A 17,410-nucleotide genomic window follows, 5' to 3' on the forward strand; every position below is an offset into this window, starting at 1 on the left:
TGTGGATGCATGCATGTGAAAATTCCCTTGTGGGGAACAGTCATCAGTGGAATGAGGGCTTATGAAGTAACTTCATGTTGGACCTCATCGTTGGTCACCAAGAGGTATTTATTGTGGCACATATGTTTGCCACAGGATATAGTCATGGGGTTATATATGGAGTTGACCCTAATTTGAACCAAAATAATTGTACCACTGTAATGCTACTACTACCCTGCTATAGGTGCTGAAGCATTTTTATCCAGAGTTCATTGTCCCCAATGCATCCATATACAGATTTGTTCCTCATTGTACCAAGGCTACTGACAGTATTATGGTGATAGTCACCTAAATACTGCTATGCTACCAGGGGGTTCCTTGACCCACTCTCATGTGACACCTGTGGTATAAGATAAACATTGCTGCTCCGTAACTTAGCAAAATACATGTATCATGTTTGGAGGTCTCAAATCCCCAGTGTATGGCTTCTAAAAGTTTGCATCCATGTTAGTAACCACACCTATGTAAAAAAAAAAACAAGGTCACTGAGCCAAATTTCACATTTTGCTTGCTTAGGTAAAGGTTTTGCACTTGGCTCATGACCAGATAGGTTTTCTGCATGGTGCACTGGATATATTGTATATGTTATCCTATTTGAAATGATATAATGAAACTTCATGAAGGGATTCATCTTGATGAACATTATTCCCTTTTTTGTAGAAGTAGGTCATTATGGCCCATACTTTATACTCAACTGTCATGTGTTAGATTTTGTTATGTTCCTTTCTTACATACTGTTATGCTAGAACTATGAAATTGATGATGATATGCTTATATATATATATATATATATATATATATATATATATATATATATATATATATATATATGACACCATTACAGAACAAACAAAACCTCATCATGATTATTTTTCAAATGTACATGCTTAGGTAAGTTTTTGCCTTTAGCTCATGGTCACATTTTTGGTATGTTATTCTTCACAGATTCATGAAAATTGGTGAGGGAATGCATCTTTGCAAGTACTAGACATTACAAAAAGATACCTCTATGATCATTATTGCATGCTGTAGAAATTTTGTATTTAACATTCATTTGTTTTATGCTAGGCCATGAATAATTACTCGATTTTTTCAAGAGAATAATCTTGATAATTCACAGATAGGAAACATTTTTTCACTACCCTGTCAGTAGATGTCATCATACCCAAGTTATCTGAGCTAATTTTAGATGCCAGCTTAGTCAAGTGCTAATTATGGCTTTCTCACATCCAAATGAAGTTCAAATCCCACAATGTGTATCTACTTTTTTGTTCAGATTTTGTTTTATTTTTAATATATTGTTTTACCTTGAATTAGGAAGGAGAATTGTTACTGTTGATACATGTATTTTCTGTGCAAACATGCACAAAACACAGTTAAACATAAATGGTAAAACCCAACATCTCAAGGGAGAGAGTAAACATCTGCTACTTCATTCAGTTATACATATTGCTAGCCAATATGTTTGAGTATAAAATAATAAGATAATTTGCATGCTTGAAATGAATAACATATTTCATCTCATTAGTGAAAGCCTTTAAAATTTTCACAAGTGGCAAAGCAGCTATTGAAAATTCTGGAGTTTTTCACCCACTTGGAAATAAATCTGTAATTTACCTGTTTGAAACAGATATCTTCTAATTTTTAGTTACACTGTAGGAGATTATATTTATGGAAAAAATAACAGCACATTGAAATATAATCGATATGTCTGCCCTGCATATTACTAACAATGACTTCATGGATTGTTGTAGGTGAGCTTTTCGCAGACTACCAGTTGGAGGAAGTACATGTGGTCCTGACCCCCAGTGAGATGTCACCATTCACCAGAAGTCAAGGTTTTGTCATTCAACCTCCAGAATTCAATTGCATGTTTGAAAATTATGAACAAAACAATGCTGACTATTTAAGCTTTAAAGAAACTTCCGATCTGTACTTTGCATCCAACCGAAAAAAGTTAGGCTTCAAGGTTTTTCCCGCTTCATCCAGCTCAGAAGTCTGTCATGAGGGTCAATTGACCCCTAAGGGTGTAGTGCAGTTTCTTACAGTGGGCCGTAATCTTCAAGAAGCATACTTTTTCAGATCCTTCCGTAATCGATATCTGCCTAGGGCTGACACTCTGGACGTTCATAGCATTACTACATCAGCTGCTTTTCAGAGTCTTTTGGCTTTTCTGCATGGATTTCTCCCAGAGAAGCAACTCATTAAGACTTTGATTCAGAAATCATCTGAGAATTTCTGTTCATCGATAAACTCTTCTGTTGATAGTTGCCATTGTCATTATCTCGATGAACTTTTGCCTCAGATTCAGAGAGCTGTGCAGCAGGGACGTTTCATATTCAAAGATGACTTTATGCCCATGGCTGAGGTGGAAAAGACTTTAAACAGCCCAAGGAGAGGACAACTATCAGCTGTAGAGCAGTATAATCTTTTAATGCCTCTAGTTTGTAATGGCCAAAACAATCAGTATCACAAGCTTACTGGTCATTTTATGAAGTTTGCAGAAGAAGGAATACTTCTGTTGATAAACAAAACATTTGAGCATTTTATAACCCTGTCCAAGGATCCAGTCTTCAGAGGATTCTCTGACAGTTACTCCTACCCATTTCTTGAAACCATGGTAATGAACATGTACAGTAAAAGATGGTTGGATAAAAAGATTCACCTGTATTCAGGAGACCTTACGTTTCTCCTTAGTCTTCTTACCAGCCTAGGAACAGCTATTGAGGAACACATACCCCCTGCCACCAGGTAAGTAGCACTGCATGTTTTAGGTCTGTTCATTCACTTCCCATTAAGAATTCCTAATCATGAACAATGTTTCTGCCATTGCTTTTATCATTTAAAGTGTTTAAATACATCCTTTTTTTTCTCTTTTTTTTTCCCCACTTATTCTTGCATATAGCAAGACATGACTGTCACTGCAGCATGGATCATTGTCGGAAACATTAAGATTTGTTGATCAAGCCATAAACATTGTGAAAGTCATCAACAGACAACAAACTATAGTTGGATTGTCATGCTTGATTGCAGAAATGTGACTGGTACTTTGTGGCAAAAGCATTAAATTATGATAATATCCTTGATGATAACTGTTGTGATAAATATCAGACACTCGGTACTTAATGACATTATTGCGGTATTTAGAAAATTGGTATAGGAAAATTGAAATGTCCAGAAATATAAATGTTAAAACTTTTTTGGCACATTTCTGAGAACATGGGTAAAAATCAACAGTGCACAGTCTTAGCACTTGAATGTTATAAAACTGCTCTTGTCTGTTTAAAACAATGCTATTTCTTGTTTACTAAGTTGCTTTGGGCGAGAATTTGTATGCATCATGGTACATACTCAACATTAATTTCCAGCTCTGCTTGAACAAATTGATTTTTTATTAGTACATGAAGTCAAGGCAATTCGGTTAACAAAAATATGGTAGGTACAGTAGATATTGGTAACATTAGGCAGACATTATATCTCTTTATCTCTCACTTTATGCACAATATTGAGATAATCTTGCATTGGATAGGCAAACCAATTTAATATTGAGGTATTTCTTATCCAGTTTGGATCAGACATGGAATATATGCTTATATCATCAGTATTGTAGATGAGTGAGATCCAGACATTAATGTGGTGATCTCACATGATGATCAAACTTGGAATATATGCTTATATCATCAGTATTGTAGATGAGTGAGATCCAGACATTAATTTGGTGATCTCACATGATGATCAAGCTTGGAATATATGCTTTTAATATCAGTATCTTCTGTAAGTTCAGTGAAATACATACATGTTGAGGAGTTGATCTTGAATCAGGTTGGCTGAGGTTTTTACCATATAGGAACCTATTTTTATGATCTGATTTTGATTAAATTTGAGATGTATGCTTCCATCATCAGGATCATGGAGGTTTCACTAATGAGCAAGATTGATGAAGTGATCTTGTATTTGTTTAACTTGGCCTGCCCCCTCTTAAAGCCATATTTTTGGTCTTTTGGGTTTATATCATCAGCATCTTGGAGGACTTTGATTAAGAGCAAGAAACTGCATTAATTATAACTTTCTCTTTAGAAAGAATATTTGTGAAAATAAAATAAAACTAAGCACAATCAACATAACATAAAGTTTGGCAGTTAATTTAACCATTGTATTTTCAGCACATTTTTAAACACTTAGATTTTGGGCACCATAAATTATCAACAATTATCAAATGTAACCTTAAAATCACTGACATGCATCAAAACAATCTCTGACAAACAAATTGTTTCAAGTCTGTAGGCTAAGCTTTTTTTTTTTGGAGTTACCCATGGCTAGGTTAAGAAATATTTAAAAAAGGGAAAGAAGTGGGAACCACTTTTATTTCAAGGATATCAACATATTAATCCCACTGTCTTGTACTGGTGTGTTACTTCTTGCTTGTTATTGACCCTACCTGTGAATGTGTACAAACACAAATCCGTAAGGAGTCTTTCATTCTTGTTGTTTAAAGTAACAGTCTTAGATGTATTTCCACTGTTGATACCATAATTTATGATAAATACCCAAAGAATTAAATTTCCGAAATAGTTTTTTCATGTTTTCTTTGGGGTTTTTTTTCATTCACAGAAATAAAGTTTGCATTATGTTTGTAATGTAGAGGGTTCAGCAGTGTTTTACTAATAGTGCATTTATCCTGAAAAATACAAATAAGATTGTGGTACTAATAGATGTATGACTGCATATTCTGGTGGATGTACATGTATCAGATAAATAAAAATAATCAAGTAATGTCATTTTTTCATTCATTACTCTACATTTAAAGGTTGAAAATGCTTCTTTTACTTAATAATAATAATAATAATAATAATAATGACTTTTGTATAGCACCTAATCTTTATTTAGAAGCTCTAAGCGCTTTACAACATTAGACAACAAAAATAACATAAAAAACATATATCCTGATATGATTACAAAAAAACCTCACCATGAAATTAGAAAACATAAAAAACATGCTGAAAATATTTAAGGTAAGAAACATTATTAGGTCTTTAAGTTTGTTTGTGCAGTCGAAATAAGTGAGTTTTGAGAGCACTCTTGAATGTGATCACTGTCTTTGTGTCTAAGTTCAGTGGGCAATTCATTCCACATTGCTGGGCCCTGGTATGCAAAAGAACGCTGTCCATATGACTTTGTTTTCATAGTGGGAATAATGAGTATATGATTGTCAGAAGAGGAGCATTAAGTATCTTGCTGGTGTGTACACGTGGGTGAGGTCAGATAGGTATGTTGGACTGGAGTCCATCAGTGAAACGTAGCACAGTGAACAAATTTTGTGTTTGATTCTGGATCGAATGGATAGCCAGTGTAGGGTACAGAGCAGCAGGGAGGTGTGCTCTGATTGTGGTACTCTAAGTATGATCTGAGCAGCTGTGTTTTGAAGTTTCTGAAGTAGATATTGGGATGAACCAGACAGAATTGAGTTACAATAGTCCAGCCTTGAAAGTACTAATGAACATACATCAGGAATATACTCTGCTTCGAGAAATAAAACTTTCACCGAATTACAAACACAACTATATTTAAATAAAGGAGCCTATCTGTTTACTGATAGAATTAGTTCATCATAGATCGAGTGAACAATTGAAGTCAAGGCCTTGTACAATTGCATAACCTGCTTCTCCGGTTCACTCCACTTTCACTGTAGCTGTTCCCTTGACTTCCCTCTGTCTTGCCACTTTCTGCCGTCAACTCTGTGCATAGCACATAGATTCACAGATACCGGGATCTCAGGATAATACGTCTCAGAGATAATAATGTCACATAATACATCTCAGAGATGATACGTCTCAGAGATGATACGTTACAGGATACGTCTCTAGAGATAATACATTACAAGAGCTATTTTCTCCCTTTAAAAAAAAACAGAGACAACCTAAATTTTCTGTTGTTTATGATGCAGGTGTTTGCATTATCCCCTCTCGTTATCAGATCTTACTATTGGTGCTAAACAGATGCCAAGGCTATCAGTAGGCCCCACATGTCCTATAACGACCTTAGTTTAATGGCTAATTCATCACGCACTAACACTACACATGGGGCATAAGGGTTCCGAGCCACCCTCAGTTTACACAAGTGAATGAATGAAATGCATTATATGCCTTACTACGTCATGTTCAGTAAGTACACACATTCAGGTCTATACATACATGAAATCACGCTTCATAGCTTAACAGTGTTAATTTCAGTCAATACACACTCGACCTTAATCATGCATGAAACCTTCTAAATTCGGTGAATTCACATGGATTCTCATAACTCATATTAACTAATGTAATGCATGAAATTCTTAGAACCTAATTCTTACGCAAATAAGACGACAAATTCAAACAATTCGTCAGACTTATCTAAAGAAGATTAATGTACGACTTCCTATGCATAAACTCAGCACAGTTATACTACGTAATGCAAATTGATATACGAAGGTAGCAAATAGATTCATGCAAATATAAGTAAATAAATTCAGCAAAGCATTATATATGGGCATCAACAAATTACATGGAATTGTCACAAATACCTTTGAGCTTTCAAGCGTTCCTCGCTTCTACCGACAAATTTGTTCGTTGGTTTTCCTCGACAACAGTCCTCTTGGGCAACAGTTTTACAAGAGAATTTACTCTCGGCGTGTTCTTACACCTGTTTTCTCTTGCAAAAAGCTTAGACTGATGTGAATTTCGATGAAGACAATATTTAATGCCCAAAGAGTTTCATGTGAAAGATGCCTCCTTAATTTAGCATGACCAATCAGAATCAAATATATCTCCACCTTTTTCCCAAGACACCAAAGTCGTGGTCAACTTCACCTTGTAGTTTAGGTAACAGTGTTCTGGAATCTTTCAATTCTGGCATTTACACTACGGAATCTAAGTTAGCTTTTGTCTCCACCAGTCCTCTCTTGGCTAAATAAATGAATGCTTAATCAAGAATAAAATTATCCCCTTGAAAAGACATTGCCGATCATGGCAGTATGGTGATTTGATATGCAACTGTCCCCATAAATCTAATTAATTGTTCTCTGGCCCAAGTTAATGTGTACTTCATAGACTGCCAGAAATTTGCCCCTTCACACACAGTAAGGCCGTATGATGAATGCCAAATGCATGCTGGAGATGGTGAAGTAATATAATATGGTCTGTTGTGTCAAACGCTGCAGACAAATGAACAAGGTGAGGACTGTAATCTTTACACTATCCAATGCAGAGAGAATGTCATTAACTACTTTTAGAAGAGTAGTTTCAGTACTGTAGCAAGGGCGATATGCAGACTGTTTGAATTCAGATGAGATACAAGCTGGGATAGAACAACCTTTTCTAAGATTTTTTTATATGAATGGGAGATTAGAAACTGGGCGGTAGTTCTTTTAATCGTTATGGTCGAGTGTTGGTTTCTTCAGCAGAGGCTTTACAATGGCAATTTTGAAAAATGATGGGAATTCCCTGGATGAGAGAGAGGTATTATTAACATCAGTTAGTGAAGGCAGTACTGGATCTAAGCACTCAAGCAGGAATGATGTTGGAATTGCATCAAGTTTACATGACTTTGGTGCACTCTTCTTCACGATTGTAGATACTAAATCCATAGAGACAGGTTCAGATGATGCTAATGGTTGCCGATAAAATTCTGTATCCCAACTGTGTGGTGAAAATGATAGCACATTGTTGTGGGAGGTGTCTCTTTGTCTACCCTGTTTAATTTCAAACACCAGTTAACAAATTTAATGTCTACACATGATAAAGAAGGTAATTATATTTTTGGCATCCAAAACATGCTGAAAATGTGGTAGCATGTATTTTTCATTAATACCCAAATCTGCTTACTGAGTATGTAAGCAAATCAGCTCCACTTTGGCCTCTTGCTTAAAATGATACGACAGCAGGGTTTACAATAGATGCATACCCTTGGAGTTTGATGCTTGGAATTTAAATTTGATACATTTTATGATTCGTGCAAATTCATTCCTGTGCATTTTTACAATATACTGTTGGAACATCATTCTTAATTACCGTTGATTTGACAGCAGCATAATTTCCTACTGAGAGTGCACAATCCTTAGCAAATTTGCTGCATGTACCAGTTAATGGCATTTGTTAGGTACTGTTTACACCTTATTGCCAATATTATTATACCTATATGAAATCAAAAAACTGAGCAGAGCTAACAGGTCTTTGATGTCACATTGAGGCATGCAGGGTTATCTTGGACATGTATGATAGTAGAAGAGGGAATCACTTGTGACTTTAGGTCAGATATCTGGATTAACTTTAGGTCAGATATCAGTTTGTTTGATTCCCGATCAAATTATTATCAGTTAGACAAAACTGTAAAATATGGTGGGTCATGAAGCCAGGTGTAAAAGATAAGTGGACAAACATTAATTGTGTTTTAATAATTAGCGATACTTGCATAGCTTCTCATAGGTCTGTGGTTCTTACCAGGGCTTTCCTGGGTTCATTTCCTCCAGTTATACTGGCTGCCTATCATGTGCAGAATAATGGTGTTAAACCAAACCAAAACAACAACAATGCTTCAGTCAGTGAAACATTAAAAAGTTCAGGTGTTTTAATTGATGTATGATTCAGAAAGAGTTTACCAAACATTATGCTGTTTTATTTCATTTATTGAGGTTGAATAACAAGTTGGAATAATGTTTTATTAGATGTCTTTGTGAACTATTAAATCACAAAGGCTTAAAGAATTGTATTTGTTTTCTGTCTCAGTCTCAGAAAATGACCTGCCATTCATACACAAATAGAAAAGGAAGACTTATACAAAACTCAGTAATGGCCTTGTTGGAGTCAGTGTCTGCTTTTGTGTTTCTCTTTATTTAGCATGAGACAAGAAATAGTAAACATCAGTTTGCTTCATGAATATGAACAACCCCACTATGAGCTTGTCAAAAACAAATGAGAGATTTTGGTTCCTGAGATTTTCAGGTCAAGAAACATTTGACTTGAGGAGTTTTAAAATCTGTTGAGAGCCCAGTAGCAATATTTATATCTTGTATAATAGTACGTGTAATTATGATAATTTGGAATATTCCATGGAATAATAAATACAAACTATATGGTGACAAGTTGTTTTTTTTGTATTTGCAGGCTTGTATTTGAGCTGTACAGAGGTCAGGCTAAAAGCTTTTATGTAAGGGTTCTTCTGAATGGAAAAGTGATCACCCAGGAGCTGTCTATGTGTGGAGCTGGAAGAACAGCAACACACGGCATGTGCCCTCTGGTGGCCCTTGCTGATTTCCTGAGACAGAAAGTGACCAGCTTGCCCTGCTATAGATAAATTGGTTATATGCATTAGATCTTTAAATGCTGCTATATTGTTGATAGTTGATAGAGTCTTGCAATTGCAATTATTACAGGTCACTGACAGAGTCAATACCTCCCCATAAAGGTAAAATGATCAAAGATCACTATTTCTTTGCTTCATAATAATAATAATAAAATTAAGGAAACACTACATCAGTCATCAAATCACATCTTATAGGATGACCCTAATGTAATAGTTGCTTGGTACTTGAGATTCAAATCTGGTTTTGGTTGTCTTATGAAATAATCTGTACAGCTAAGATGTATCAGCAAGACATTTAAGTTATGAATGGCCGATCTTTCAGCAGGAAATAATGTTTTTATGTGCTATGAAAGTTTTTGAGTTGAGCCCTGCTGGTGATTCTTTGATCAGCTTTTTTCATCACAAGAATTTTTGAAAGCCATTTGGATTTCTGTTTACTCCACAATTATATATTAAAACGAAGGTATCCAAGTTAACAGAAGATGTACCTCTGTAATTTGTGTTAATTTGAAACTCAGAACATAGTCATGATTGTATCCCATTTGCATGGCTTTCTTGTACATTTGAAGAAGTATCATCTTTATTTCTGTCATTAAGTGAAATAGATTTCAGGGTGGAGTTTGGAGGAAATTATTTTTAATTATGAAATTTTCTATCTCACATGAAAGTAGTCAGGTTTGCTTGAAGCAGATTATTTTAAAGAAAGGAATCTGATCCAATTTTGCTTGGCAAATTGATGGTGGTATGATTGTATGAATTTTCAACAAAAGATTTAAATCCACTTCTGGGAATTTTTTTTTCTTCCAAATTATCAACTTGAAAACCTTCAAATAATGCATTCACTAAAACAGTTCAAAGGGCTAACAAACTCCTCTCAGACTCTTGTAAACCAGTTTTTTGTTGTCAAGATTACTTTAGTCTTATTCTATTTTCTGCATGATAATTAATGTTTACAGTGTTGAGACTACTAAATGCTTCATGCAGATGAGCTGTGTAATCATTGATTACATTCTGTTTTATCTGTGTTTCATACGGATTCCCTCTCTGCATTGATTTAGACATTGTCTGCAGCTGTATCTTTCAACCTATTTTTCTTGTCTTAATAGTTTACATGAAAGTTGAAAATAGCAATAGTATCTGTGTCCTTTTCTATGATGCTTTACGTTTTGATGGTTTTCCACATATGCGTTTTGACCTTTCTTTACATTCAGCATATTATCTGGAGTATACTCTAAAACTGATCTGAGAAAACAAATACATTAAAGTTGGTTTATTTTAATTGCACAGGTTGTATGAATGTTTACTTAGGCATATGATGTTTAAATGTATGGCATTTGGTATTCAAATGTATAAAATGAACAAATATTGTCTCATGTAAGACCCCACAATGGAAAACCCCATTTAAAAGACCCTATATTGCCTTATTTAAGACATCTTAAAAATTGGCTCTTTTTAAGGCACCCAACTTACTAGACAGTCTCTGGTTAATGGTTTGCAGATAATTGGGGTTTGTGGTTGGTTTTATGGTCACTGGCTCTTCCATTGTTTCAGTGCACATAGTATGCTTTTAAATTTTGTTGGATTTATTTATTTATTGTTAGAATACTATTCACCCTGATAAATGACATTGTAGGTCCAGACTTAAGATCTTTTACATATGAATGTGTTGAGAGAAAGAGGTTGTGAAATTCCAAGGAATAGTACATTGATCATTTAAAAGCAATGATAGAAATGAAGTTGAAGAAAAACCTTAGATTATGTAACTTCAGTGAGAAGAAAAATATTTTTGGCACATATTTATACAGATGTATTTGTATTGATAAGATACATTACTGATAACTGTAAAAGAAGTTACTCAGGTCCTATTAAGATTTAGATAGAACTCATAAATATTTCAAATTACTTTTGTTTGATATTCAGTTTATCTCTCATATAGGTACTACTGGTAAATTAGTATAATGTATCAGTAATAGGAAGTCTAACTTTGTCATATGTTGTTTCATCAAAAGGACTTTGGTTCTGTCTTTTACTTTGTCCAAATTTCATGGCTGGCTTTGATTTAAGACTAAGAAGGAACCTTTTGATTTCAGATTCAGAATGTCAGGTATCCAAGAAATGAAAGAAGTATTGTAATGTCATTTGTATATAATTATTATAAACTTGGCAGTGTGAGTGGGACAGAGTGTGTGTGTATAGTGATGCACTGACTTAAGTGGGGAACAGACATGGAAGGCTGTTAGAAAGCTACTGCTGGTATTGGGCAGTTATTTTTTGTTTAATCCTGAGCTCTTTAACTTTTGTTGCATCTAAAAAGATGCAGAGCTCTTAAATAGTTCTCAACATCATCCAGAATATTGATCCATCAGAAGGTTAAGAATATTTTCTTGGGCTTTGTTCAGTAGTTGCCAAAAGTTCCAATGAATGTGATGGTACTGGCTATCTATTTCAGACAGTAGGATGGAAGGAAAATGAAATTCATTCAAATATTGTACAGATTTAGATGTAACTTATAGTCTGTCCTTTTTCTCTGTTTTCAACTTTTTTAATTTTTGTGTGCAGAATTTATTTACATGTATATGATATTCCCAAGGTGCCATGTTAGCGCGGTGTAACGAAACTGTCTACTGTGGCACTGAAATTGCTTGCATGTTCCCTGTGAATGGCAGTTTTCAAAAATTCTCTTAAAGCTGCATTAGTGCAGTTTGTGCCACAGAAATATCCAGTGATCGACCCGCCATAAATATGATGAAAATCTGGCTAGGTGAGTCTGTACAAATAAAAGATTTACATGTGTCCTCTGCTGTTGCAACAAGACATTTGAAGTGTCTCCCTTTGATGAACTTGACCTCTCTAGCCAGATTTTTTGTCTCATTCTGCAGCTCATCAGATCATGAAACAAGCCTAATGCATAGACTGTTTTTGGCAGTATAATGTTTGTTTCCATCACCATGTAATGCTGACTTCAAGGGCAAGGTTTTATGCAGATTTTTTGGGGGCAAGAGCTTCATGTTCTGCTGATCTGAGTTTGACAGGAGGGTACTGTAATTTCATATAGCCCACAGAAGGGGTATGGGATTATGTACCCTTGTGTAAATGTACCTCAGGCTAATTTATTGTTAGCTGTTTAATGTGATGATCAAAGTCAGAATGAAATTCTACTTTGATGCTATCAACATAGGTCATGATACATGTGGTTTGTTCAGATAGAAGTAAATGCTAACAACATACGGTGTTTGATTATAAGGTTTATGTACCCAAACCTGAGCCAAATACTAACTTTTTACTGTAGCTCTTTAATTCTTTACAAAATTCAGTTTTATGTCGTTCGTCATCAGAATGATGATAGATACAAATTACCTTGAAGTGATGATAGCGGAAGCATTTCAAACACAATAAAATATGTGGAGAAGAAGATGGGTTTGTTGTTTATAATAGAATAGTACTTTTAGTTTGAAATTCCTTTATTCTTCATCTTCTAAATTGGACAAACCATATGTACATGCATGTGGCAAATTGACCAGTTAGCTGGTATTTTGTTACTATGTTAACGTATTAATATGAAATAACTATTTATTATAAAATGCTAGTCTAAATGTTATTTTTATACATGTTTTACTTGAAAACTGCCATTTATACAGATTTTTAAAATTATTTATAATAACATATCCTAGTTTCATTTGTGTTGAAAAGCTGTGGTTTTGCAGCTTCCTTGTTATTTTACATTGTTGTGTCTTGTACTGGTGATTACATTTTGTTGTAGATCAGAATGATAGTATGAATCATCAAGAACTTATTTAGACACACTGGGTTTTTTCAGGTCCCAATCCTGTGAAAAAACAATTGTTGCAATAATTGAACATTGAACAACAACAAAAAATAGTGATGCATCTTTAAACACAAACTATAAATTATCTTTTCATGTTAAAATAGTAGGTGGTAGATATTTTGCACAGTAGAATTTACCTTCATGTAATGTATATATTTATATATGTCTGTGTGTGTGTGTTGAAAATCATCCCACAAATTTAATCAGATAAAAGTATAACTTTCTGCAGCAGATGGTGTCATTAATGGTAGGACTTCATAAAAGAGTTTTTAAAAGTCATGTAACTCCTTAACTGCTGGCACTACCATACTTACCGCATATGTTGGGACACCGTATTTGTTGGGACACCATAAATTAATTTTAAAAGTAATTTTTTTGTGCACTGTGATGTTCTGGGACACATCGTTTTTTTCGAGTCGTAAGTTGTGGGACACCTTTTAAATCATTCGAAAATTACATGTCAGAAATTGCAATCCAACTGAAATTTTATTTTTTTAAATATAAAACTGTACTTGAGATAAAACTCTTTAATCCAATGCAGCAGCATCTCATCAACACAACCCTTCTCCTGCACACGTACGGTCTATTATTTTGGTACATGAATACTTTTTTTTAACTCTCTCATATCGTGAAAAATTGTTGGAGGCAACACACCACCTGAAGTGGAAACTGCAAGAACAAAAGGAAGATTTTTTTCAAATCTGCACTAGTCTTGCTAATTCTCACACTTTTGATGCCCATCTTATCGTCAGTCCATCTAGGAATGCGATCAAATTACACTGGAGTTTCATCCATGTTAATGATCGTATTGTCGGCGAAATGATCTGTTTCTCTTCTGGCCATCACGAATTCATCACGTGATTTTATTTTCTCCAAATCTTCTGGATGATGCTGGGTCATCGATGTTCGCGCACGAAGCATTATATTGAGCAACTTTATAAACTGTTCCATTGTTTTACTTTATTGTCAAACTTTTTGTGAATACTGTTGAAAAGGAACCAAAGTTAGCTTCCATATCTCGGCCGTCTTTGTATATTCAAAGCTAAAAAAATAAATCGGCACACTTAAAAGAATCCAGTATGCATCTGAGGTCAGCTTGCTCTGCAATAAAATAACCTTTGTATTGATATCCTTTAAAAAAAATCGGCTTCCGAGTCCAAAGTTGGCTTCCAACGTCTACTTGCTTTGTAATAAAAATAACCTTTGTCTTTGATGTCCTGTCGGCAAGTTCAAAGAAGTTTACTGCTGGCTGCCTGTTGTGTTTATTTACCACCAGGGCTTATATGTGCTTGGCATTTTTAGTAATAATTAATACAAAGGTATACTGATGTCTGCGGGTAAATATTAATGATACTTATGTAACCCACGCTGGCTAAAAGATTGTCATTTGCACTCAAGTGAATGTGTTTTAAAATAATGATTTTTATTTACAAGATACTGCCATACAGTATAGTTGCCATACAGTATAGTTCTCTTCTGGCCTTAACGAATTCATCACATGATTTTATTTTCTCCAAATATTCTGGGTGACGCTGGGTCATCGACATTTGTGCACAAAGCACTATATTGTGTCACTTTAAAATTTGTTCCATTGTTTAAATTTAGTTTCAAAATTCCCGTGAATACAGTTGAAAAGGAACCCAAAGTATGCTTCCATATCTCAGCCGTCTTTGTATATTCAAAAAAAAAAAAAAAAAAAAAGTCGGCTCACTTCACAGAATCCATAGTCAACTTCCGATGTCGGCTTGCTTTGCAATAAAATAACTTTTTTATTGATATCCTTTACAAAATAAAGTAACCGGAGTCGGCTTCTGAGATCGCCTGCTTTGTAATAAAAATAACCTTTTGTCTTTGATGTCCTGTCGGTAGGTTCAAAGGAGGAGTTAACTGCTTGCTGTTTATTCACCACCAGGGCTTATGTGTGCTTGTTATAGTAAGGATAATTATGTAACCCTAGCTGGTGAAAAGACTGTCACTTGTACTCAAGTGAATGTGTTTTCAAATGATGATTTTTTTTGGCGAGATATTGTCATACAGTAGACCTGGATATAATTCGATCTTGATTATTTTACACCCAACACCGTGTCATGCGTGAATGGCTTATTCAAGATATCAGTTGACTATTCCCCTCTTGTATGTGACTTTGTTGGCTCCAGTTTTCAGTCGGATAACATGTTCAAACCTTTGAGCACAACCACACACAATTGTTTCTCAGTGTTCATGTCAATGAACAACATGGTGTGTGGTATCGGACATAATTGATACACGCTACAGTATGGAAGTCTACGCTACTTATATGGATTTCGTGGAAATGTTTTATTCTTTAATGCTCATGTTGAAAAAAAGGAATAAATGATAACAACACAAGGTTAGTTTCTTTCTTTTTATTGTCAATTAAGCGTTTTATTTACCTATTTTATTGCGACGTGCAGTGGGGGGGGGAGAGCACAAATGCAATACCAATTTAGTTCGTTCTTAAGTCTTGGGACATATGACCAAAGTGAAAAAAATGTTTCACCATAAGTTCCGGGACAGGAAAAAAAATAATTATTTTATCGTGTCCCAACATATGCGGTAAATACGGTATATTTATGCGTTATAAGGTTGTACTCTACTTCCGAGCTCTGGAGCACCAAGGTTATTTAAGATGCACTAAAGTGGATGGTATTACAGAAAAGTAGACAGATGTAGCTGTACAATTATAAATAATCTGGACTTTCTACTTGCATTACAAAATACAGAGGGAGAAATGTCTTTTTTGAGACCAGACTTTTTTTTTTTTACACCCAAAATTAGCCTGCTGTTGGAATTGGATTTTGTGTATGGATTTTAGACTTTTTAGCCCAAGATCTAAGGCAGACCAGTCTGAACTGCAAACAGACAGATGAACCTTTGCAAAAAGTAGGATAAGTTGGGCATTTGATTTGGAGTAAAATGTGGCCAGGACATGAGAATGGTGTGCCCAGTAAGCAAAAGAAAAAACATCAGCCAAACAAAAAAACACAAGTTTGTTAAAGTCACTATCTTCTTTATGTACATCAGCTAATGTATTCAACTGAAACTTAGTGGTAATATTACTGTATGTTTAAAGTTGGTACCCTGATGTAATTGGCATTCCTGTAGAAATAGTATTACTAATCATGGGCAAGACATAATTTTTGGGACACCATGTTCATTGAATATTGCTATGAGATGATCAATTTTGGGAAGGTTTCAGGTCCATGATACATACTCCATTGTGTTCATTTTGACTTGGAAAAACCAGAACTCCATATTACTTGGGCATTTTGATGTTTTAATTTGTTATGTAGCAAAACATTAAAGTTTTTATGCAGGTAATAATTTGCTTGCATAAGTTTCCTGGTTGAATGACTTCATGAAAGTTGTAACTTCCTGTTGTATACTCGGTCCTATTTTATATTGTCAAAATTTAGAGGCACATTGAACTTCGTTAACGTAATGCTACTACAAACTCATCCAATATGATAAAGTAACAGCTTTGTATTTCATATTGAACTTTCTTATTGTTTATATGTTTCTTGTTCATTTTCAAGATCTAAATTTTATAGCATTTCTATAATTTTGTAATGGATTGGTCGACTTTATACAAGTCACTATTCCATAGCTTCTGTGTTGTTAGGTAGGGTATTGTGCCCTTTACCTGTGATGGATTGATGAACTTTATAAGTTACAATTCTGTTACACTCTTGTGTTACACTGTTTGGTTCTTTAAGTGAACAGATTAAACCATTTTTAATGTTATGTGTGAATTTGTCCTTTTCTTCCTTTCACAGCATCAAGCGTCCCAAGTTATGGGGAGTTTTGATGACATGCGCCCTAATCTTCACTTGCACATTGGTATGTTGTCACTACTATTCCTTGGGTGATTGAACAACAATCATGGGCATTCCAGAAACTTTACTGGCATTATGATTGGGTGATTGAACAATCATGGGCATTCCAGAAACTTTACTGGCATCATGATTGGGTGATTGAACAACCATGGGCATTCCAGAAACTTTACTGGCATCATGATTGGGTGATTGAACAATCATGGGCATTCCAGAAACTTTACTGGCATCATGATTGGGTGATTGAACAATCATGGGCATTCCAGAAACTTTACTGGCGTTATGATTGGGTGATTGAACAATCATGGGCATTCCAGAAACTTTACTGGCATCATGATTGGGTGATTGAACAATCATG

General features: G+C 34.8%; 1 protein-coding gene across 1 annotated transcript in view; it reads left to right on the plus strand.

Moving 5' to 3' along the window:
- The window catches only part of LOC149803306 (2-phosphoxylose phosphatase 1-like), a 37,585-nt gene extending 20,622 nt beyond the window's left edge, over window positions 1-16,963 (plus strand). Inside the window, exons 3-4 of the mRNA XM_089953003.1 lie at window positions 1,794-2,790; window positions 9,177-16,963. Of these exons, the coding sequence (XP_089809129.1) occupies window positions 1,794-2,790; window positions 9,177-9,366 (1,187 nt within the window). The 3' untranslated portion in view covers window positions 9,367-16,963. The remainder of the gene's footprint in view (window positions 1-1,793; window positions 2,791-9,176) is intronic.
- The last annotated feature ends 447 nt before the right edge of the window (window positions 16,964-17,410 follow it).

Source organism: Sinohyriopsis cumingii, chromosome 3 (assembly GCF_028554795.1).
Source record: "Sinohyriopsis cumingii isolate HCF-2022 chromosome 3, ASM2855479v2, whole genome shotgun sequence".
Lineage (NCBI taxonomy): Eukaryota > Metazoa > Mollusca > Bivalvia > Unionida > Unionidae > Sinohyriopsis > Sinohyriopsis cumingii.